Source organism: Melospiza melodia, chromosome 4 (genome assembly GCF_035770615.1).
Source record: "Melospiza melodia melodia isolate bMelMel2 chromosome 4, bMelMel2.pri, whole genome shotgun sequence".
In the NCBI taxonomy this organism is placed as follows: Eukaryota; Metazoa; Chordata; class Aves; order Passeriformes; family Passerellidae; genus Melospiza; species Melospiza melodia.
The window spans coordinates 62,298,785-62,322,178 of record NC_086197.1 but is presented as its reverse complement, the minus strand read 5'-3'; the positions used below and the strand labels follow the sequence as shown (position 1 = coordinate 62,322,178).

The following is a 23,394-nucleotide window of genomic DNA, read 5'->3' as shown; positions in this document are numbered from 1 at the left end:
TGTAGAGCCGTAGTCTGTAAAAATAACTTCAAGTGCCAGAATTTTATAGTAGATTAAACATAGTGGATATAGATCTTTATATGTCACCATGCAGAGCATACTTTTAAGAATTTTTAACCAGTTTTGAAACACTATAGTGTGCTTCCTTCCTGCACCTTCTTTTTGGAATTTGCAGTTTCTTCATCTTTCTTCATCGTCTACCACATCCGAGTCGATCATTTCCTTATTTCCCTTTACAGGTTTCTTTTTCTCCTTTTTTATTCACTTCCATGTCTTCTTTATTCTGCTGTCAAAACAGATATACACAAAATTCTGTGCATAATTTCTTAGAGTAAAACTACATGCTCCTTCAGAAACATTTTAAGAAGTAAAATTTAACATGAGGTAGACGTTCTAATCTCAGCTTTCAGGGCAGCTGTAAAATGTATGAATGATCTTTAGGGTATCTTGCAAACATTTTGTAGCCTGAGTCCTTTCATGGCTTCAGACTTCAGCTAATTACTGCAGTTCAGTCATTGCTGAAGCTTCACGAACAATCCAGCAGAGAAACAGATCAAACTTATATGGTCTCTACTGTCTTTGTCTGGTGCCAGAATCCAAAACTTGCATTTTGTAGCACTTTGTTTTAGAGTATGCACTCTGCTTTCATATAAGTGTTATTGGTAAAAGAAACAGAAACCACAGGTTAGTTATTCAGGCAAAGGTACATTACTGTAAACAAAACTATTAACTGCTCTTTCAGCTACTCAATATTGATCAGAATCTTGCAGGTTTTGAATGAGGAAGTTTTACAAGCACTTTTACATTTTCTAGGTGGGCAGAAACATGCCATTTCTCCTAAAAAGGCTGAATTGTAACCATTTCTATCAGTTACCTGAGTGGTTATTTTAAATTTAGAGAATGGTTTTGCTTGTGGATTTCTTTTCCTCCAAGCTGGTGAATTAGAAGATCCTGAAGTATATTTGCCTGTAGGAAAAACATATAAATTGTTTCCTAATTTCAGCCACAGTTTCAGGAAAGAGTCCCTTAGTCTGATATGTGAATTAAATATTGCAGCGACTGAAGTTTCAATGAACGTATCAGATGAGTCAGATATTGCCTCTGAAACACAAGCTAGTACTAAAGGCAGACTCTCTAGAACTTTAAAGATAATTTGCAACATTGTAGCATTTCCATGAGGCTCATGTGATCTTCCAAACTAGGAGATTCTGCTATGAACATCCTTGGTTTTAACCAAGGGAATGTTCCTGGGCTGAAGACCTTCCCAAAGACATCAACAGCTTCTGTTTTATCCCGGCTTGTGAAAGCCCTATACATAAGGCTATATTATGGCTTTTTGCTAGACATTCGATTGTGCCTCAGAATATGCTGCCTAATTACAAACAATTTTCTAAAAAAATCGATTAAAAATTAATATTATTAATATCCTTCTTTTAATTCCATCTTAATGCAATTAATTAAAATTATAATTTTGTAATAATCCTACAATTTTCAGTTTATGCACAATGTGTAAATGTTACCATAGTTTTCTGTTTGTGTCCAAAATCTCCTATTGGCATCAGGCTGATTCTTTTGTTTGGAGCCTTTCTGACCATAGGACTCAGGTACTGCTGAAATAAAGGCAACAAAAATATAAATGATTGCTCTTAAAGAAATATGCTGATTCCCATTTTTTCAAAAATGTTCTATCCTTTTTTAACCTGGAAATTTAATAACATGCATTCTTCACATAAAGAATGTTCTCTCTATATAATCTCTACACCACCTTGTTCACATTTAATGAAAGCAAACATTCACAGAAAAAACTATTTGTACTCAAGACAAAGCACCAATGTTGGAATTTTTTTCGGTTTATTCACCTTAAAATAGGCATTACTCTGTCTGAAGGAGGTCCTTGTTATGAGAAATTAAGACAGGGAGACACCTCAAAATGGAGAATGAACCCAGCTTAAGAGAGATGACTGAAACTGCCAAGACAAAATCACTTTTTTGATTTCTGATTATTTAAATTATTTACCACAAAATCTGTTGACAAAGTGACAAATGAAAAAACAAATAAGCCAGAGAAACCATGAACAGAGAAACTGAAAATTCAAATGAAGCCCAAATGATGTACTAGTTAGGGTGAGGCTATATATATATATTAGCAAGATTAAAACAAAGTGAAAGGTGTAATAAATCTGAAGCAGACTGCCAGAAAGAAAGATGCAAGACTCAGAATCCCACCTGTAGGCTTCTTGTCAAATTAATGATATAGCATGTACCATCAAGAAGACAGTAGAGTAAGATGAAGGAAAGTACCATCCTTTATGAGCAGCAGAAAGAATAGATTCAGTCCTCTGTCCGACATAATTAATGTGAAAAAAATAATACTAATGTTAAACACAAAGATTTACACTGCATTTAAATTGATAACAGAATTGTGAATATGACCAAAACCCTTGTTTATTCAAGACAAAAAATAAACCTAAATAATGAAAATAAATACAAATTCATAATCATGAAATCTCCAATGAAATCACAGTTATGGATATATATGCTACAAAGCAAGCAGCATATTTCCTACTGGGAAAAATAAGGTTGAACAAGAAACAATTCTTGAGACATGACTGAAATTCTACTGCAAAACATACTTCTACTATAAGTAGTTAGAATAAAATAAGAACTTAAAAGTGGATTTTTCAAGGTTTATTAAATATTTGAAGAGAATAAATCACATAAGACATGCTGTATAAAGTGGGGATCACTATATTTGTGCACATCACCACTTCATTGCATCCACGAATTCCTACTGTAAAGATGGCTCAATGATTTTTTGTGAATATTCTGTCTGACAAACTGTAAAGCTTTATAAATCTTTATGTTTCTGTCTATGGATATGGCTAAAATCAACTTGTGAAAATTATGCTTGATCAAATTTACTCATGCCTGCATTTAAGCATAAATAATTTATTATTCAGCTGCAGGGACCCAACTGAGAGCAGCACAATATAGACAGGCATTTTAAGAATTCTGTGTATGAAGGAACCCACCTGTAGGTCCATTGAATTTTGGTTTTTGAGTGACAGTCCGGTAGACGACATAAGCTGATCGTCGAGGTTCTGGAGAATTTAAATGATTGTATCTTCCAGTGTCTCTCCCATATGGACTGGAAGAAGCAGTTTCATCATCCTTACTTTGACACCTTTGTTGATAACCTGGTTTTCCTTTGGGGTCTGGAGTGTGAATTCCTAAAAGGGAAAATACAACCAAAATGGTTGTCTTATTATTCAAAATTTCACAGAGTGCATGCAACTGGAGACCAAACAAGATTTAAAAAATGTTCTTTGTAGACAGACCAATCCAAGTATGGGCTGCCCCTATTTGACACTAAGAACAGAAATTTACTAGATAGTGCTAAAACTTCTCACAGTTTAGTAAATACAAATAAATAAGCTGATGACTTTTTCAAAATACCTTTGCCAGTTACTGCACTAGCTGAATTTCTTCGCTCGTCAGAAATCCTTTTATTTTCCTTTACTTCCTTAAAGTGGTGGTTCTTTACCAGTTCAGTGTAGTTTGTTTCTGAGGGATTAAAATAACATGTATTCACTTTTTAGAAAGCACAAAAAATGTTCATAGCCAAAAATACTGTGGTATTTTTATTTTATAATCCCCTAATTCATAATAGGTCCCTTTGGATGGCACATGGTTTCACATGTTAATTATATTAAAAGTGTCATTACCCAGAAGGAAAGCAACAGTGTCTATATTTCCTCTAGCAGAAGAAATCTTAAAGAACAACTTAAAAATTAACTCTAAATGCAAAAATCAGATCATCCTTTCTCTACACTGCATAGGTGTGGACCTCTAGAACACCCATGGCTGAGCCCATGGAGACCAACACATGCACTTCAAAGGATGCCAGGCTGAACCATGAATGACTTCTGCCTGTAGCATCTGGATACACCCTGGACATGTGCAGTGCAGGAACATAACAAGGTACTACAAATGATGGAGGTAAATTTGCGACAGCACTGGTTGCATAGGTAAGCCCACTTCAAACTACAAACTGAACTTCACAGGGAAAGTTGCATTGTAAAGTACCCACAGTACTCTTCTGGCCCTGCTACTCTTTGGGAAGATGGGGCTTTGTTCTCCCTTTTTTCCTGCTAATGTAAATAAGCACATTTGGTTCCTGCCATTTGAGGCCAAAATGAGGCAGAAATGCTCCACTTCTGCTTCAGTTTATGGGGTAGTTTAAAGACCAAAATCTGTCCTTTTTTTCCCTTTTATTCTAAAACTGCCAAGAAATGACTGGATAACAATCTACTCACAATAATATTTTGTAAATGGACAAATATACTCTGGAATTCTCCCGTGAAAAGGATGAAACTTATCATTAAGGTACTTTAGTGCAGGTATTTTAATTTGCTTACAGGACTAGTTTTTGATAAACATACTCTATCACAAGTGTTATGTTCTCTCCTTAACTATATTTTTACTGGTTTTATTAAGTCCTGTGTTCTGTGAGATACTACCTACAGTCAAATCTGTTTTAATTGTCCAAAGTGGAAAGTGCACAGCATTTCCCATGATCTAACGTGTGCATCAGACTTTTGTAACTCAGGGACTCATAACTGAATCTATCAGAGGATGCAAACTGGCTGAAAGAAGCAGAATTAAACCATAACATACAACTGCTGTCATCTTGCAGTGAAAGAATTCACACTGTTAATGGAAATTTCACTTCAGATTGGTTTTGCACAAAATATATAATGTTCAACACACTTGCAGAGGAACAAAAGTAATCTAATCTAAAAATTTGCAAATACATAGTAATGAAGTACCTTTTACATTGGAATACTTTGATATAATTGGTTCTTTTTCCCTAGGTAGTGCCTCAAATCTGTTTCCATCAATAAATGTGCTCCTCTGTATCACAGAACCACCACCTCCTGCAGGAAAGAAGTCTCATAGTTATCTATACTTGAGAGCACCCTGAGAAAGGTGAACAATGCAAAGAGACTGCTTTTTAAGTGGCATGTTTTCTGAAGTGAACAGAAACCAAATAGCTGATTTAATAAGGCTCACAAAAATCAGAGAAAATAGTCTGGTAAGCAGAGTTGTTAAACAGTCTGTTAAAAGCTTTAAATACATATAATTGTGAACAGAGATTCAGTTATTGAATTGTGGCTCAGTGTTAACTGTTTATACAGACATAAAGAATATCCAAAAAGAAAGATACTCTTGTACGTAAAGGTGACAGGAAGAGATGTAGAATGTAAGATTCATTTCTACTGTGCAATAGTTCTGGCGCTAGAAGACACACAGCAGTTTGCTTCAAGCTAGAGGAAGCAGCCCTAGCATGGTATTGCACTGTTTTGTATTGATAAACTAAGGGGGAAAAAAGAATACTACAAATATTACTATTTTTATCATTAATGAATATTTATGAAAAAAGGATTGAATATCACTAAGTATTAAGCAAATTCAAAGAGAATGTGGCATTCTTCAACTTTATTAACATGATTCAATACCAATTCAATTGGTCAAAACAGTGTGTCTTCATTAAGGTAAACCAAGTTTGTGCAGAGGGATTGGATCCGGTTACACAAGTTGCAGGATTACAGCTTTGCTATTTTTCTGTAGGATAACTGAAAAATACAAAGCTTTTTCATCTTAACTATGGATAGTCTCACAAAAGTAACAGTTTTTGAAAGCATTTAGACTTCAGACAGTCACAGAATCACAGTCACAGAATATTCTGAGTGGGAAGGGACTCAAAGATCACCAAGGCCATCTCTTAAATGAATGGTCCATGCAGGGATCAAACACACGTCCTTGGCTCTAACCAATTTGTCTGCATCTCTGTGCCTGTTTTTTCATAACTCCACAGAACCCTTTCTTTCCCAAAATCTACTGTAATGTGCATAAAGGATTTTCTCCACTGCAATCCTAAAATAAGCATAATATATAATCGTAAACAATGTTTATGATTTATTGTTATATTTAATGATTCAGCATGAGAAAGAGTGTCTAGAACATAAAGAACATATAATAACTCAAATGCAAAATGTGGAAGTTTAATGCATGCATATTTAGTTATTTTATTTATCACATGACATTCAGCAATGAGAGGCTGATACTACAGTATATTACCTCCACTGTCAAAGGATTTAAGGTCTGTTCTGGGAATAGTCTCTATTGATACTCTCCTTTCTGAACTCTCCTTTTCTTTTCTTGTATTATTAAATCTTATAGGAATAGTGTTGCCATCACCTGGAAAGGTAACAGAAAGAATATTTAGCTGTGTGTAAGCACAGGTAATGGCACTGACATTCTCTTCCTCCCACCCCTATGAGCCATTGATTAGTTTGGTGCAATTTCTCTTAACCTCTCATTTCATAACCTTCTTTCTCTTTTATTAATTATTTGAATCCTGTCTGGTGTAACTGATGTCTATCTTTCATGCTCTATTAGAAAATATCATAACTCATAGACTAAAGAAGACTATGGCTCCAAAGTAAAGACCTAGCTATAAATTACCTGCTTATTGATGAGCTTTTCTCTACCCATGAATTATATTTATTAATGCTATCTAATGGAATTTATGGCATTTCCAGAATGCATGGCATCACAGGACCTGAAGCCTCAGAGAATTCAATTGAAAAACTGTTTTAGAGAAGCAAATCAATCTTTTTCTATTAATGCATCTAATGATAGATGACACTAAATAAAGACACTTCTTAAAAGGTATGTTCACACATCTGTCACTGATTCTCTCATCTATACACTAAATATATCTGTGTATTTGTTAGAAAGAACTTATCAAAACTATTTTAATAACAAACATTTCAAATTTAGAAATTAGAAGAGAACAGTAAATGATAAACAATAAGAACTGAGGTAAATGATTATAAATTCATATTCCTTTGACCCTAATTATGTTGGATAGTCCAGAATTCAAAACAAAATGTAACTCTTTTGTTCTTCTTTTACAAGACAGTTGAAGGAGGCATTTAATCTAAATTTAGTTATAGAAAAATTTGACTCAACACTACATTTTGACATCAAGACACCCAAGAGAGCCAGCAGAGGTCCAGGAGCACCTCTGGAAAAGTGGCTCATCTCACCCTTTGGCACTGCCTGGAGATTCAATAAAAAGGAGATTCATTGGAGTTCCTGTCTCTCTTCATTTTCACCAGAGAGCCTAGATGAGAAATTCAAACTACATTCCTAACCTTAGGATGGTTAAAATTAGACTACATAAATCTTTATCATGAAATTGCATGAAAAATCTATGTTGTGTATGTCAGAAAAGATTGTGTTAATAACCCATTTCTACATTTTCCGTCCACAATTGATGCAGGTAATCAGCACGAGTGTGATTATATATATATATGGCAATATATATGATCACTATATATATATGGCAAAAAGAATGAAGTGTTTGTGCAATTTGCTGACAAATACAAATATGTTTCTGCAATATTTTATTTTAACCTAATTTAAAAAGCAGAGAGGAAGTGCAAACTATGTAATAGCTCCTCTCTGTTACAGCAGTTTTAGAAGTGGTAAATACAATGCAAAGAAATCAAAATACTTGCCTTTCTGCAAGTTTTGCTCAGTAGTTTCCAAGGGTAATAACTCATCTTGCCATGGTGAAGACACAGTTTTTGTTGATTGGTGTTTGTAAGGGTTCTGAATCCCATAATACTCTCCTACACATACCCCAAGATGGGAAAAAAAAGCACTAAAGTTTACTGTATTGGAAGCATTGCTTTTAAGGAAAGAATGATTAATTTCATATTTACCAGATTTATAGCATATATCCCGTATTGCTCTTTCCTCTTCAATATCTATAACAGTCTTAGGCATCCAGGTAGAAACATCTGCAGGAAATATTTGTAAAAGATTACAAGATAACTATACAAAGACCTTTGATAATTCTGAATAATAAAATATGATAATGACTTTAATTTTTGTCATTTGGCTGTTTTAGGTTTTGACTGCAACCTGTGCTTCTGAACTGAAAAATGATTACTTAATATTAGGTATTTTCATGTGCAATGGGATTGCAGTTAAAACATATTTCTAAAAGCAAACATTTGTTAACTCAAAAGGATTCAAAAATACATTCAATATTCATTTTCAAAATAATCTTTCATTTATACCCACAAGGAAATTGGATTCAATGTGTCACCAGAGAGTGCTTGTCACAAAACCTCTGCCCAAAGTTACAAAGCCCTGTAATGCCTGCTGGCAGAGCTGGTGAAGTGAGAGCTCTGGATCTCTCTCAGTTAAGGCCATGAGGATTAGCAAAGCCCTGTTTTCTATACTGTTTAAGTGGCACACTCAGGCTGAGGCCAAGTTAGGAGGCATTAACAGGCTGGTCTACCAGCCAACCTGACAGGCAGTGGGAAAGTGAAAAATGGGTTGGGGCAGCACAGTAATTTGCTGCATGCATGCCTGAAAGCAGGGCATTCTTTCACTTTTCACTCTCCAGGAACGTGCCATTTGTTCCATCCCCACGAGTCTCTTATCTCTAAGTGAGATATGGTCAATGGTTTAACTGTATTAACATATATGTATATATAAATGTAAAAACATTCAGTTCAACTACTGAAGAGTTTCGCATCAACTCTCTTTGCTAGATTTAAGAATAACTTTCTCTAAAAAATTACTGCCTACAGTTTGGTAAATCAGCTGAAAAATTACTTAAGTCACAATTATCTTTTGTAAAAAAATTGTGACTTCACTTTCACTGACGAGTGCATACAGCCCTTGTTCAAAAGTTTATTTCTCAGAAACAAATACCTCCCAAACTTGTAATTTCATCCCAGAATTTTGAAGAGTTTTTGATGGCCATTTGAATTGGATTGCAGGCTTTAGAAAATACTGCCTGCTCACATCTAGTGACTACCAGTTCCAACATTTTAAAGATCAGCTGAAAACTATCTCAAAAAACTTTTCAACAAGTCTTTTCTAAAAGTTTCATGGTTATAACAAGCCAGTTGTGAGATACATTGCAAGAGCTGACAAAACCCATACAACTTGCTTATAAAAGAAAAAAACTGTTTACAGTTGTCATCCTCGTCATCATCATCTTCATCATCCTCTTCATCATCCTCTTCATCACTGAGGTTTATAATCAGTGGAGGATGAATTGGTACTAAAACATTGTCTTGATTTCTGAGTGAGTCCTGACGATGGGCTGGATGCAGAATGCCTCCTTGGACATCCTGTTTCAATGGGACATCTGCAGACAAGAACATTAAACTTCTTTTGGTAGAAGGAAACGAAAATATCACATCCAGACTGACAGCAGCAGGCATACTTCTGAGAACATTATCCAGATTAGGCATTATATATGTTGTGCAGAGGCTGGCAAGAGAGTGCCTTCCAACTCCAGAAAGTATGGAAAACACAGGTGCCAGCTCCTCTGAACGGACACAGGCACTGCTGAGTACAGACTTTGGAAATGTGGAACATTTTCATCACTGCACTATTTTAAAAAGTTGCAAACATGCTGTATCAATCCCTACAGCATCCATTTTGAAGAATTCAGCAATGCTAAGCACAGGATTGCTAATTTTAAATTTGAAGTGTAGATTTTGTGAAGGAATGTAAAGTACACTAAAATAATTCACACTTAATCAGAAAGAAAATCAGAATATATATAATTTTCCTAAGGAATTTATATATTAATTTGCTAAGGAATTTATCTCCACACATAATATTTTCAGCAAAATGGCTTTAGTACTGGGATAACACATTCCAAGAGCAAGGAAATACAAGGGACTAAAAAGAAAAATTATGAATGATGGTGAGTCTACAGTTATTGTTTTAGCTGACTGATTTTCAACAACAATATCCTGTGCATTATATTAAAAATAGTGAAATTTGATATATTTTCCAGTCTAAAAGAAAGAGTGGGCATTTTTCTCTTATTCCAGTTGTTTTTATTTTTGTGCATCTCTTGCTTGCCTATGAGCACCATGTATATAATGTTAAACCTATTCTCATAACATGATTGCAAATAAGATTTGTTGCACCTCATATAAGAGATGTGTAAGATACAACACTAACTTGATGGAGCCTTTTTCAGTGTTCAGAACAGGCTATTTTTAGCCCCATGTAGAATAAGTTAAATTAAATTTGTTTGACAAGATTTTTGAATATAAGAACAACAAAAAAAGCACACTTAGTATCAGCAATGTGGCACACACAGGCTTTGAACTTGTACATATTTCAGTAAAAAGTAAAAGGGTTTGGTCTGTTTCCAGCTGTGATTGTCAGACATTGCTCTGGTACAGGATACCCTTGCCCACAGTACTTTTGGGCACAGCCTCTGACTTGCACCACAGCCAAAAGTGTGCTGTGTAAGGGGGAGCTGTGCTGAAGGCAGAATGGGCACCTGGAAAACAGCACTCCAGGTCTTGCCTTGATCCTGTGTGCTTAGTTAGGCTCCACATGCCCAGATACCACAGGCTACATGTTCCTGGGGCAATTTCAGGAACATGAGGTTTCATGGTGACTTGCTCTCCTCACTCCTGCTTCCGACAGCTTTGTTGTTTGCCCTGGACTATTATCCTGTTCCAGGCTCCAGCTGTCTACCAGGATTTCTGGTATTTAAGAGCTCCCCTTAGAAATGGATGAGGAAAAAAAGGGTCTTGTAATGGTGGAGGTTTCCACAAATAAGAGTGCTGCTTTATACTCTATTACTGTACTTCAGTAATATTTAACCAATGTTCAAGCCCCAAATTTTTATTCAAAACAATAAACTGGAAATACATCTGCACAAACAGCTCTGTTATCTGGTGTTATCTCTACAAGGGGTGTCTCATCCATACATGTGCTCTATCAACAGATATTGGTGTCCCTCCTCATCCCACCACACACATTGCTTTTGATTTCTCTTAAATTATTACCTCCATACTAACCATTTGAATTACTAGAGAGATTTAATCTATCAGAAATTCAAGTTAAGCAACATTTTTATTCCATGGATCTCAGCAATCTAAATGTGACTTCATCTTTTATATCACTAATAGGTATGAAGATTCATAATACGACAACTAAAATAATTCATGTGGTAATCTTATTCAAATTCCTTTCTTTCCCTTAAACTTGCTAGGCTAGTAGATCATACCTGATTGATTCATTTCTTGACCTTACTATATATTACATAAGCACTGGAAGGATATTTTTGTCTATTTCATTACTCTAGTGAAAAAACTGTTTAGAAAATATTTGTACTCACTGTTACTAGGTGGCAAATAAAGTCCATTTATATTACGAGGTTTTCTGTGAAAGAAGTCACAGCTTATCCTCCTACAGCCTACAGGCTCTGTCTCCCAGAAACAGGAAAACTTGCTGTAGTTTTGCTGCAGGAGAAAGGAGTTTTCAGGTGTTGTAAATAGAACAACCAAAACTGAATAAATGGATTAGTACATGCTGTGTGAACTTAGGATTGAATATATGAGAGTTCACACTGCTGTAAATGTATGATCAAGATTTTGTGGGACCACATTCTTACAGTTTACAACATTTCAAATTATCTTTTATGACTTGTCATAAGCTCTAGATAGCTCTAAAGTTACTGAGTTAAGTCAATGGTGATGTAAAATTGTTTGGTGATGTAAAATTGTTTCTAGATTACAATAGGGGTAAGACAGTCTCTACTTAGTTTACTGCAGACTTTTCATGAGCTGGTGGGAAGGAAAAAAAATCTCTTAAGTCATTTAACTGACGTGGCTGAGTTTACTTTTCTGTACAATGGAAAAATCAGATAAATCTCCAATTAAATGTGCTGTACAAGTGCAAATCTTGCACTTGAACTGTCTTACTATTAAAGGACATGAATCTATGGGAAAACACATGGTAAGAAACAAAACCCAGAAAGATTCCTGACAAAAACTTAAAAAATTTGGGATTTGATGCTGGCATTACTGCTATTGCACTGCTCACACCATCTTTCAACTTCAGCTGTTTTTAAAGATGACAAACAAAAACCTAATGGGAATAATAGATTGTCTACATGGATTTTTTAAATTATTTAATTGTTTCTCTACTCATACATATGCTCATACTGCAGCTGTCCCTCTATTGATCAGTGTGGCAGTTAAGAAGTTAAAAAGTGTGCACAATATTGCAGAGATAGTACTTTCACAACACAAGTCATTCCAATTTTAGTCATACATAAAATTGTTGTTCCACATCTCCATCTTATCAGAGTCTGCAGTTTTTAGCACCATCTCTGATGATGCAATTCACTTCTCCTTATAACCTGAGGTATCTATCTCAAATATATGATAAACTTGTAATTCCAAAGAGGCAAGGGCCCACGAGATTCACCCTGAATACGTAAACGCAGGCTTATATCCTGGATGTAAATGGCATCCCACCTGAAAATTGTAAATGTCACGTTGGGTGTTATTTTAGAATGAGTTTCTGAGTAATTTTTTAAATGAAAACAAGGCCCTACTTGAAAATATTGGAATGTTTGGAAGCAGGTTTCTCCCAGTTCCAGACATTAACAGCTAAGAGCAGCATCTCCAAAAACTTTTGGATTGTAGTCAGTACAATTGGGCCACCCCCTGAGACACAAAGCCCATCTCCCAGGCATTAACACCTAACTCCCAGACCCTTAAAAATGGATGGAATAACCAAGAGCCCTAAAACCATCCCTAGATTTTTACCAGGTGGAATGTAAGTACTTCTTTGAATCAAAGCTATCAGCAGTCAGGCAAATCATCTTATCCTGAAAACAGTTTTCTTCCAAATGCCAACCTTCAGACGACAATAAACTCAGTGGATAGAGTAGCTAAAACAAAAAATAGTTGAAGGAAGCATGTGGTACCTTCTCCATGTGGCTGAACTGTTGAACTGAACTGAGAGCAGTTGTTAGCCAGGATGGAATGTTACATTTTAACAGTTGCCAACTGCTCTTCCAGCTTGGGACACCAGCATGATGCTGCTACATGACCTGTCCAGGCTGAACACCTTCCTTTCTCTCTGCTGCATCCAAGTAAAATATAGAATATCATGTCGTTTCAAAGAGTCGCCCATTCTGGTACTTTTTTAATGTGAAGTGTAACAAACCAATTTAGCGAAGCTTAAATAATACCCAACTTCTTGTTGATGCAACTGTGGTCTTAAAAACAAATCTCTGATACCACAAAGATACCACAGCTGGGCAACAACAGTCAGAGGGAGGAGCGAGAATATGTGTGGGAGAAAGAACCCTCGGCCACCAAGGTCAGGGAAGAAGAAGGGGGAGAAGGTGCTCCAGATGCTGGGCAGAGAGTGTCCCCTGCAGCCCGTGGTGAAGGCCATGGCGAGGCAGCTGTGCCCCTGCAGCCCATGGAGATCCACGGTGCGGCAGACATGGACCCGCAGCCTGCGCAGGGCCCCACGCCAGGGCAGGTGGGTGGGGGGCTGTGAGCCCATGAGAAGTCCGCGCTGGAGTAACTTCCTGGCAGAACCTATAGACCCAGGAGTCCATAGGAGTCTACTCTCGCAGGAGCCGGCGCCGGAGAAAGCGCAGTTGCCCCCGCCCGGGCCGGGCCGGGCGAGCGGAGCCGGGCGCTGCTGGGCCCGATGTTGGACGGGAGGCGGCCCCGCCCCGCGCAGCAGCGGCAGCGCCCCCGGCGGCGGCCGCGCCGGACTCCATTTCCCGTAGGGCAGCGCGGGCGGGCGGGCGCAGGCTCGGCGGCGGCGGCGGCGGCGGGCGCGGGCGGCCGGCCGGGGCCATGAGGCGGCGGGGCGCGGTGCAGCGCAAGGTGCCGTGTCTGTTCGTCACCGAGGTGAAGGACGAGCCCTCGGCCAAGCGGGAGCGACAGGTGGCTGGGGCAGCACCGGGACGGGAGGACGGGGGGCAGGCAGGTGGGGCTGGGCCGTGTCCGAGCAGGGGAAACCGCTGGGCCGCGGCTCGCAACAGCACGGACCGTGCCGGCGCCCCCAGCCACGGCCGAGTGGCCAGAAGGTCGGCTGCAGAGTTAAGGGAACCTCACGGGACAGGCTTGTGTAGGGGCTTCCCGCTGAAATGCAGGGAGGAACGCCCATCTGAGAGCCGTGCCGGCTCAGCCCCACGCTTTTCCTGGCAAGTGCGTACAGGTGTTCACCCTGATGCTGTGTTTGCTTTTTCTAAGTGAAGGCCACCCCAGCATGGCCGCACGGGGAGCCTGTGGGAAACCGGCCTGCCACTGCCGCCTGTGAGCCTCGTAGGAGGAAAAGTGAGGCTGTGAGACGTGGGCAGACTGGGGCGGCACACTCACCTGTCTAGCTGCAGACCTCCAGCTTGTGTTCCCTGGTTTTAGTGGCAGCTGTGTAGTGAGATGGAATGCAACTGCGGGTGTTCTCCCCTTGGTGATTCGCTTCTGGATGAAAGAGCTGAAATGGTTGCCAAAACAACAGTAACATAATTGTTCGACTTAGAGTTAAACCATCTCAATAATGGTAATATAAGGGTACCTTCCTACACTGGTGATTATCTTCACAGAAAAACCTAACTGGGTAATAGATCTGGAACTGGCATGTGCTATTTTTGTTTGGCTGGTTTGGCTTAGTTTTTTTTTTTTTTTTTTTTTTTGTATTTTTTTTATTGTTGCTTTGATTTGTTTTTGTTGTGTTTTTAAAGTTCAGGCAAGAATAAAACGTGGTTATGACTGGTAGGGAAGAAAGGGGGTGGTACTGGTGGTGAAACCAATGGGAATGTTTTGTCACTACCCTGAAATTTTTAATGTAGTCTTGATATATGCTATTTGTTATAAGATGGTTACACATCTTATATGAAACAGTCTTGTCATGTAACATAGGTTCTCATTTTATGAATTCCACATTCTGTTTCAAGACTTCTGCCAGACAAGGACTTTCTTTGTGTTTTGCTAGCAGAGAGAGTCCAGATTAAAAGACAAAGTTGACTGTGGAGAGAAGAGGGGGAGGTATGATAATTATAGAGAAAAATATTTGAATCCAAACATCATGTTTGCAGTGAAACTCTTAGAGAAGCTGTACAGAAGTCCTAGAAATTCATACTAGTTGGCTGTTTGTTTAAGATCCACAGGTCATGTATTTCTTTGCTCTTTCAAAGCAAGTGTTTAACTGACATTGCTGATGCTGAGTGTTTAATACCAGGATGCTTTTGCTACCTTGCAAAAACACCTGCTCTGTGTATTGCACTATCATGGTGCAATTGACTTTCATCTCCAAACTGAAAGCCTGGGAAGAGCTAGTCAGGAGGAATTTCTATTGCAACCTTAGTGCAGGAAGGTGGATCTCAAAATATTGCTGTGTTGGAGTGTGACCCTTGCAGTTTTTATGCCCTGTTTAAAGGGGAAAGCAAAATCATCTTTAAATAATAATCAAAAATGGGAAAGAGGGAGAGACTTTACAAACAGATTGCCCTAGTTATTCTGTCTTAGAGTACTTTGCAAACTATCAAGTTTTGAAGAAATTATTAGAAATCTGCCCTATAATGTGTAATACCTAAAGAGCTGGATTTATAGAGGGCAACTGAAAAAGGAGCAGGGATCCCTATGAGAGCAAGGCAGTAACATAGACATTTGTCTTCTTTTCAGCCATTTAAAGTTTTGGCAACTGACACTATAACTGGAAAGGCATTAGAGGCAGATGTACACAATGCAGTTCCTACTGAAAAGGTGGATGGAACCTGCTGTTATGTAACAACATATAAAGGTAATAAGGAAGATCCATTTGCAGATTTCTCATGCTGACTAGAACTTCTTTTACTTAGTTTTCCCTTTTTTTGTATGATTTATTTACAGCTGTTTGTGAACTCAAGTGTCATTAAGCATGTTCACCACAAAGTAATAGTTACCATAGACTTGGAACGTGTTTCTAAAGTTGTTTTAGCATTTACTCTCTAAAATATGTGAAGTATGATTTAAGTGAATACTAACATCCAGGAACTATTCTAGTTTTTAAACTTCCTGTTAGTAAGTCTTCCTTGCAAACTGGGTCATGTTATATTCCCCAAGGAAATCAGGGAGTATAATAGACAGACACATAATAGAGTGTCTGATTTCCTTGGGGAATATTTATAGAAATAGAGAGGTTGGGAGGAAATGAGAAGACTGTGGTTCATTGACTCACTGGGGCTCATGCCTTCACCTGCAGTTGTAAGTGAACTCTGTATTACACCAGGCAGGACTCTACATAGAAGCTAAAATAGATTTGGAAATTCACAGTGTACTTTGAATTTAGAGTGCATGGCTTTGCTTATAAAATTTCTCTAGTGGCAAATAGGAATTCCTATCTTGCCTGTGATGTAGCTGGTTTCAGTACTCTGCAGGATATGGTCACCTCAGTAAAGTGCTGGTTTTGTCTTTGGGAACTCCTAGGACAGCCCTACCTATGGGCCAGGTTGGATCGAAAACCCTCCAAACAAGGTGAAAAAAGGTTTAAGCGATTCTTGTATTCATTGGAAGATTGCAAAGGTTAGTGAAGATTTCTTTCCTTCTTTTTGACAATGTGAGGTATCCAGTTAGAAAAACAACTAGGCTAACAAATAATCAGTTGTCTTGCTCCGGTTTTTTTAACATCACCCTTTACATTGAAGAGATTTAAACTGGACTAAGTAGCTAAATTTTTAATCCTAATTTTTGAACTTTTAAACTTCTTAAAGGCTAAATGCATCTTTAAACTACCCTAATGGTAAAGGACTTGAGTGTGACAGATGTTGGTGTTTGTACAAAGTAACTGGGACTACTGTCTGTGACAAACAAGGTTTAAATCAATCATATTTTGATAATTGCATTGAAAGATGACTAAAGCAAAGTTGGTTAACAGCTTATCAGAAACAAAGTGTTGCATTTATATGTCTAGAATTTGTTTGGAATATTGAAGAGGATTTCAAGCCTGTTCCGGATACCTGGATTCCAGCAAAGGACATAGAGTTCTCTAATGGCAATCCTTTGCCTGATGAAAATGGACATATGCCAGGTACCTATGATGCAACACAGGTAAAACTGGGCAAAAGTGTGTGTGAATTTCTGTGAAGTGAATTGGAATTAATTCCAGAGTTAAAAATAGTAGTTAACGTATTCAGAAAAAATAAAATTGGAATGTCATTCATTCACTATCCAGAACGGCTTTGTTTTTCTGACACGTGGAAATAATTGCAGTTTGCTGTACAAACTTACAGACCTTCAGCTGAAGGCATAATTGTCACATTTGCATTCTTCTAAGATACAACAGTTTTTACTCTTTCTCTTTGTAGTTAGCTGTAGGATTTTTTATAATGCCTGTAAAGGCTTCTAGTATGCATTTAATAACTTCAGATATTTACTTTGGTAAAATGTGTTTTCTCCTAGGTTGGGTGCCTGTGGAGAAGAACAGTAAGCAGTATTGCTGGCACTCATCTGTTGTAAATTATGAGGCTGGAGTAGCACTGGTACTGAAACACCATGCTGACCCAGGGCTTCTGGAAATCAGTCCCGTGCCATTGTCAGAAATTTTAGAACAAACATTGGAGCTGATTGGAACTAATATCAATGCAAATCCATATGGTAAGTTTATATGGTCTGTTCTTAAATACTTTTTTCTTAAGTGGTATTTTTGAGTGAAGTCAATGCATTTTCTTTGTGTTAGTTTTTTAAGAGTTTTCCAGTAGCAACCTTCTTAGAAAGGAGAGAAAGGGCTGGCTGAAGGAACTCTCACCCAGAAATACCTTAGAAAGCTGAGTTGTCATGGGACTAGTTATGTCTGTTAAACCTCAGTTACTATAAAAATGCATTGCTTTTGTCTTCCAAAAAACTGGAAAAACTGTTGTAAATATTACTGTTAAAATACTAGTAGAATTTTTAAAGTTTGTTTCTTGGAGCCTTCAGGTTTTTGCATACTCTTTTGATGAATTGAAGTAGAAAACTTCATTCAGCCATTATTTGGAGCCCCTAAAGTTAGCTTTTGGAGCCCCCACAAGTTGCAATTCTTAGATGATAAAATAGGAATTTTTTAAGGAAATGTAATTTAGCCTAAATTTCAGTCGTGGCTTCTTCATTTAAAGGCCTTATAAGGAGAAACCAATTACATATGAGCACAAGTGAGTTCTAACTTCTGTGCTTTGCTGTTAGGATAACTTGCAAGGATGGATAGGAAAAAACAGTCCTACCCTGGTGTCCTAAGCACTTCCTCAGTATGTACAAGAATTGCAACAAAAAGTTCTAATAGCTGTGTTCTTAAATGAAGATTTATGTTAACAGGAAAAGGCAATGCAGTTGTTAACAGCCCAGTTTTAAGTGTTCATGAGAAGATATGCCAGATTTTCAGGAACTAAGATGTTTGTGCCATTGATCATGATCTGAAGGGTGGAGGATGTAGCTGCTAGCTGTATGGTGACTGAGGAGGTGACCACAATGGAAAACAGACAACTATAAATCTGTGTCATGTTTGTTTTATACAGAGGAGGAGGATGTTTTAATAAATATAAATTAAAATGTGAGAAGGGACAGCTGCATTTGGTACTTAAAAAATTAATTAACTGTTCTGTTAAAGGCAGGACAACATTGTAGCATCTAATAGAAGTTTACCTTTACAGAGTGCTTTTAAGATATCTGCAATAACAAAAGTGAGGAAACACTCTTAACTAGGAGGAAGGTATTTGTTTCTTTGAATGTAGGATTGGGAAGCAAGAAGTACCCTGTACATCTTCTGGTCCCACATGGAGCTTTTGAAATAAAGAATCCGCCTGCCTTGAAGCAAAATGACATACTGTCCTGGTTTGAAAGCTGTACGGAGGGTAAAGTTGAAGGAATTGTGTGGCACTGCCATGATGGGTGTTTAATCAAGGCAAGTATGTGGATGGACATGTGGAAAGCACTGTAAGAATATAAAATGTGATGTACTGTATTCATTTTTTGTCTTCTTTTCCAAATTCTTTAATAGTGAATGTTCTTCAACAAACAAGATGACAGTACAATTAGAAAAGCCACTGAATGACAACATAACATGTTGAACTTTTTCATTCCCAACATGCTTATAAAGTAATTGAGAACATATGTTCTTGTCTCTCTGTATAGAAATCATTAAAGCTTAATTCCTCTGTTTAAAAATTAAATTCTCATAATGTTGACTAATAGAACAAGTATTATTTAATAAGAATATGATTTGTGATTAATTAGCAGGTTTGTACTATTTCTGAAACTGTGGAGGACACCTTGGTACTGGTTTGCCTTTTGCACTTCGTTGTTCATGTTACAGAGATGACTTATTAATGATTTTAAGTGTCCTGATGCAGAGGATCCTTGAAACCACAGCCACCCACACACTTCCCAAGCTGGGAATTTTTGCATTATATCAAAATGGCTGAACTGATCTTCTTTCCTTTTCTTTTAGCTCCATCGCCATCATCTTGGTTTACCTTGGCCACTTGCAGAGACATACCTGAATTCTCAGCCTGTTGTAATTTCTTTTAATGGAACTAAATGTGACTATGACTTTGAACCAAAGAGTTTGTTTCACCATTTTTCAATGTTGGATGGACAAAAATTTGACAGACTCAAAGATATCAAGTTTGATGCTTGAAATTAATTTTTTCTTTTAAGTTAATTGTTGTATGTTCTGCATTGCTCTTACTTGTGTCTACCACAGAATTCTTCATGAATACTCTTCTAGCTTGGGCAACAGCCCAGGTACTGCTGTATCATTTTAAGTTTATCCTAAATGACTAAATAACAGAGTTATGACAGTCAGAGCAGAGATCTAGCTTCCAGCATGTTTCTTTTATGAAAAGTCCTTGACTTTTGAACACATTCCTGGAAACTGTTAGCATTAAGTGTAGGAAGTATGTTTTCTACCACTGGCTGGTCCTAAAAGCTTTACTAATGAATGCAATCAACTGGAAAAGTTGTGCTTCTACAAATGTAATTATTTTGACACTGTTGTATGTAGATTTGAGACTTAGCATAACGCTTCTTAACAGTGAAAAGACATATTTCAGTTGGGACCAGAATTAGTCTTAAAATCTGACAATTTTTTTGAAGTTGTAACTGTTTCTTACGGGGGAAAACTTCCTGGTATCACTTAACTGTACATCTGCAGCATTATGCTATTATTTAAAAACCCAGCTAACCTATATCTTAAAGGCACTTGCACTATATTGGGACAAAAAGAGTAAATAATAGAAATAGTTTTATTTTGGAGAGCCTAGTAAGTAGAGGGAGACATGACTTGGCTTAGTAATTCCCATTTACAACTGTGTCTCAATTACAAAACTTCATCACAGGTATATTAAGATAAGGTATATAAATAATAAAGGTGAGACTGAATGATCATTTGAGTTGGCTTTATTTCATCTCTGCTATAAAAGTATACATCCAGCAATACAAAATAAACAAAATGAAAAATCAGTTATGTACAAAAATACCAGTGGTTTGGCTGAGATACTACAGCTTCATTTTCAGTTCTTTGTTCTTGGAATTTTTAACATTGAGGTAAAAATAACCAGGAACGTAAGAAAAGACATGCAGCACATTCACCCTGAGTTCAGAGTTAAACATTATGGTTGCACAAGACAACAAGAACAAATTACATATTGTTACTGATCTGGGACTTAGCATACTTAGTATGCTGACAGTTTAAATGCTTATTAACTTTTAAGAGAAGCCCAAACTTTCAATTTTACCTGACACGTTATTACTCAAATTAACTGTTCTGAATTAAAATATACTATTGCACAAGAGCTGGGAGAGGTAAAACTCCCTTTTATTTTGACTGCTGTATATAAATACTGACAATGAATTGTTGAATAATCCAATTCTGCCCTCTTAGGTGTGTGCAAGCTAACATAACTTTAAGAGACTTGTATAATTCCAAGATAAACACAGACAACTTTATTTTTTGTATCAATGATGAGGATACTGAACACTACCCTAATCAACAGAAGTATTGCCTGGACTATCCTGAATGCCAAACTCTTCACAAAGCTGCTTCAGTCTCTCTTCCAAGATAACATTTTTTTTAACTTCTTCTTTGTAGTTGTATTTTAGATCCTCAAGTTCTTCAAAAAAGGAAGGATTATAGGTTTCTAGTTCTCTTCTCAGCTCTTTTGTCTCTTCCTATTGAAAAGAATGAAGGAGTACCACCTTTATCCCGAACTTTGTTAATACTACACAACACCTTTTTTGCCTTTTTCTTGAGGGCAAAAACATATATGATAAGAGAATAACAATCTTGTCTAGAAGCAAAAAACTCTACCCATAAACAGTACCTTCATAAAAACAAAATAGGCTTTGTAAACAATGTTTAAAAATTGACTTTGTCATTAAATATTAATTCAGCTATTAAACAGCTTTCTAGCTAACCACAGTTTTGTTTGTTATCTTGCCTAGGATGATCCTTGCAGCTCACCTTTAATTTCTGTTTTTCGAGCTCTGAAGCCTCCAGCTGTGACTGGAGATCATCCATTTCTTTCAGTAGTTTGTCAATTTTATCCTCCAAAGTTTTATTGTGTCCTGCAAAAATAAAGATATTTTTTTTAATGAAATAGTAAGTAGTGAAAACCCATGGCACAAATAATCTTGTTTCAATAGTTCTGCATCTCCTGAAAGATGAAACAGGTAAATAAAACCAATTGAGATCACCAAACAAGTCACCTGGGGAAAATCATATAAAGTTTACAGCCTGTTGCTCAAAATGATTATGGAGATTTTTACTGAAAATTCTCTTTAAAAAGCTTGTACATGTACTCAAAAATCCAAGACCTTAATCTGCTTGAGTTTACACTACTTCAGTATTAATCTACTTCAAATAATTCTGTAGATTTCTTATCAGTTTGCACACACATTAAGTGGTTTCAGACCCTAAATACAAGAAGATAATTATTTTAAGGTATTGAAAATTATTACCAGCTGCAGGACCTTCACTTGTAGAAGTGTGTCTTTCATTCTTACAAGCGTTCATCTGATGCACTAGTTCTGCTTTTTCTTTCTCTAATTGATTATTAGTTAATCTGGAATATAAAAAAAAAATAGATTTTTTTTAATTATTAAAGCATTTTAAACCATAAAATATTTAACTAAAAATTGCAATGACCATTTTCCTGATCTTATTTCATGTATATTGGCTGAGGTGTTTAGTTAGTTTAGAAGTACATTACCTTAAAAGCTGAAGCTCCTTCATGATGTTTTGCTCTGTCCCTGTAGCTTCAGGAAGATGTTTAAGATGCTCAATCTTAAAAGAAAAATTAAGGAAGTTTTAATGTTGAAAACAATATCCATGGCAGTGCAGTTCAGATAGAGTTCTCTTGAACCCAAGATGAAAAAAGAATGAAAATAATACTAAGGATGTAACCAAACATTAAGCTATCAGAAAAAAAATAATTGTTCCTGTACAGTTTCTGCACCCAAAGCTCATTCTTGCCAGCCTTTCCAAAATTAGTAAAGATCACTGCTACATATTTCATGAAGGGTGAAGAAATAAGTATTTAGAAATTAGATTTACAAAAAAGTTGGATACATAGCTACACCAATATACTATATTCATATGCATAAGAAATTTATATGCCTAAATAATTTAAATGCTTTAAAAATATTACTGATGTGCTTATTTGCATGTTTGTCCCAGTTCATTTTGAAAAACTGTACGAAAACTCTGTGATTTGCAATGCCAACCCCAACGAGGGTACACTGACTAGGGGTGGCCTGCAGTTAAGTTATAAGAGAGGGAGGGACCAGAGAGGGAGGGAGCCTCTGAAAGAGATGCCTGGTAAAGATGCAGGAGCACAGTAGTGGTTTAAATACATGATTATGTACAGGTAATAAATGCATGAGGCTACTGGCAATTAGAGGTTTTTGTTCTGTTACTACCTAATGTGGTAAGGATTTGGGTTATTTTTTTTTTACACAGTCAGGCCCTGTTTTCTGAAATGTAGTTAACTTTGATTTCATCCCTTCATCAGTACTTGAGACATGAAAGAAACTTGAAACTGTGTTGCTCCCAGAGTAATATTCTATCTCTGTTAAATCTGCTCCTAGTATACACTTCATGTTAATAACACTGATGTTAAAAAAGGAAAACCAGGGAAAAATTAATGAAGTAATTGTTTTACAGGAATCAATTCCAAGTTCTATTTATTGAACACATCTACTTCCTCACATAATATATATATATGACTTCACATACTAGAAGTTTTGTATTTGATATCTTACACTGAGAAGGGCCAGTACCAGGTGCCTGGGGAGTAAATCATCTGCATATAAATAAATGAGATGAAAGCTGATGTAGGGGCAATTCTAGCACTGCACCTCTGTACTTAAAAGCCAAAACATGATGCATTTGTTCAAAGGTACCCGAGTTCAAAATTCATTAACTCCTCCACATGTACAATAGCACTTGTAAGAATACTAGAGACTGCACATAAGAGGGCAGACTGGAAACAGAAATGAGGATCCT

General features: G+C 36.9%; 3 protein-coding genes across 4 annotated transcripts in view; 1 reads left to right on the top strand and 2 right to left on the bottom strand.

Annotated features, from left to right (window-relative positions):
* Positions 1 to 223: 223 nt before the first annotated feature.
* Positions 224 to 13,053, bottom strand: C4H12orf50 (chromosome 4 C12orf50 homolog). The gene is made up of 11 exons (XM_063155870.1): positions 12,928 to 13,053; positions 11,246 to 11,369; positions 9,065 to 9,241; positions 7,797 to 7,874; positions 7,590 to 7,703; positions 6,142 to 6,261; positions 3,457 to 3,564; positions 3,033 to 3,230; positions 1,521 to 1,610; positions 875 to 966; positions 224 to 283 (listed from the first exon to the last, which is right to left on the bottom strand). Exons 1-11 carry the CDS (start codon positions 13,051 to 13,053, stop codon positions 224 to 226), a joined length of 1,287 nt encoding a protein of 428 aa, XP_063011940.1.
* A 662-nt stretch (positions 13,054 to 13,715) lies between these two features.
* RLIG1 (RNA 5'-phosphate and 3'-OH ligase 1) lies at positions 13,716 to 20,276 on the top strand. The gene is made up of 7 exons (XM_063154934.1): positions 13,716 to 13,826; positions 15,564 to 15,681; positions 16,347 to 16,442; positions 16,831 to 16,947; positions 17,319 to 17,513; positions 18,623 to 18,792; positions 19,339 to 20,276. Exons 1-7 carry the CDS (start codon positions 13,737 to 13,739, stop codon positions 19,525 to 19,527), a joined length of 975 nt encoding a protein of 324 aa, XP_063011004.1. The 5' UTR covers positions 13,716 to 13,736; the 3' UTR covers positions 19,528 to 20,276.
* Positions 20,271 to 23,394, bottom strand: part of CEP290 (centrosomal protein 290) — a 48,143-nt gene continuing 45,019 nt past the window's right edge. For both annotated transcript variants that reach the window (XM_063154932.1, XM_063154933.1), the window contains 4 exons: positions 22,100 to 22,173; positions 21,849 to 21,952; positions 21,352 to 21,455; positions 20,271 to 21,059 (listed from right to left, as the gene is read on the bottom strand). In XM_063154932.1, coding sequence (XP_063011002.1) covers positions 20,874 to 21,059; positions 21,352 to 21,455; positions 21,849 to 21,952; positions 22,100 to 22,173 — 468 coding nt within the window. In that variant the 3' untranslated portion in view covers positions 20,271 to 20,873. The remainder of the gene's footprint in view (positions 21,060 to 21,351; positions 21,456 to 21,848; positions 21,953 to 22,099; positions 22,174 to 23,394) is intronic.

Excerpts from the sequence above, each read along its gene's own strand:
- C4H12orf50 (XM_063155870.1), bottom strand. The coding sequence starts at position 13,053 with ATGGGCGACTCTTTGAAACGACATGATATTCTATATTTTACTTGGATG. Across the intron at positions 7,875-9,064 it reads TGATGACGAGGATGACAACT|ATGTTTCTACCTGGATGCCT; the intron begins GTAAACAGTTTT and ends TATTTCCTGCAG. Across the intron at positions 3,565-6,141 it reads TAAATCCTTTGACAGTGGAG|AAACAAACTACACTGAACTG; the intron begins GTAATATACTGT and ends TTAATCCCTCAG.
- RLIG1 (XM_063154934.1), top strand. The coding sequence starts at position 13,737 with ATGAGGCGGCGGGGCGCGGTGCAGCGCAAGGTGCCGTGTCTGTTCGTC. Across the intron at positions 13,827-15,563 it reads CGGCCAAGCGGGAGCGACAG|CCATTTAAAGTTTTGGCAAC; the intron begins GTGGCTGGGGCA and ends TCTTCTTTTCAG. Across the intron at positions 16,443-16,830 it reads TTCATTGGAAGATTGCAAAG|AATTTGTTTGGAATATTGAA; the intron begins GTTAGTGAAGAT and ends TTATATGTCTAG.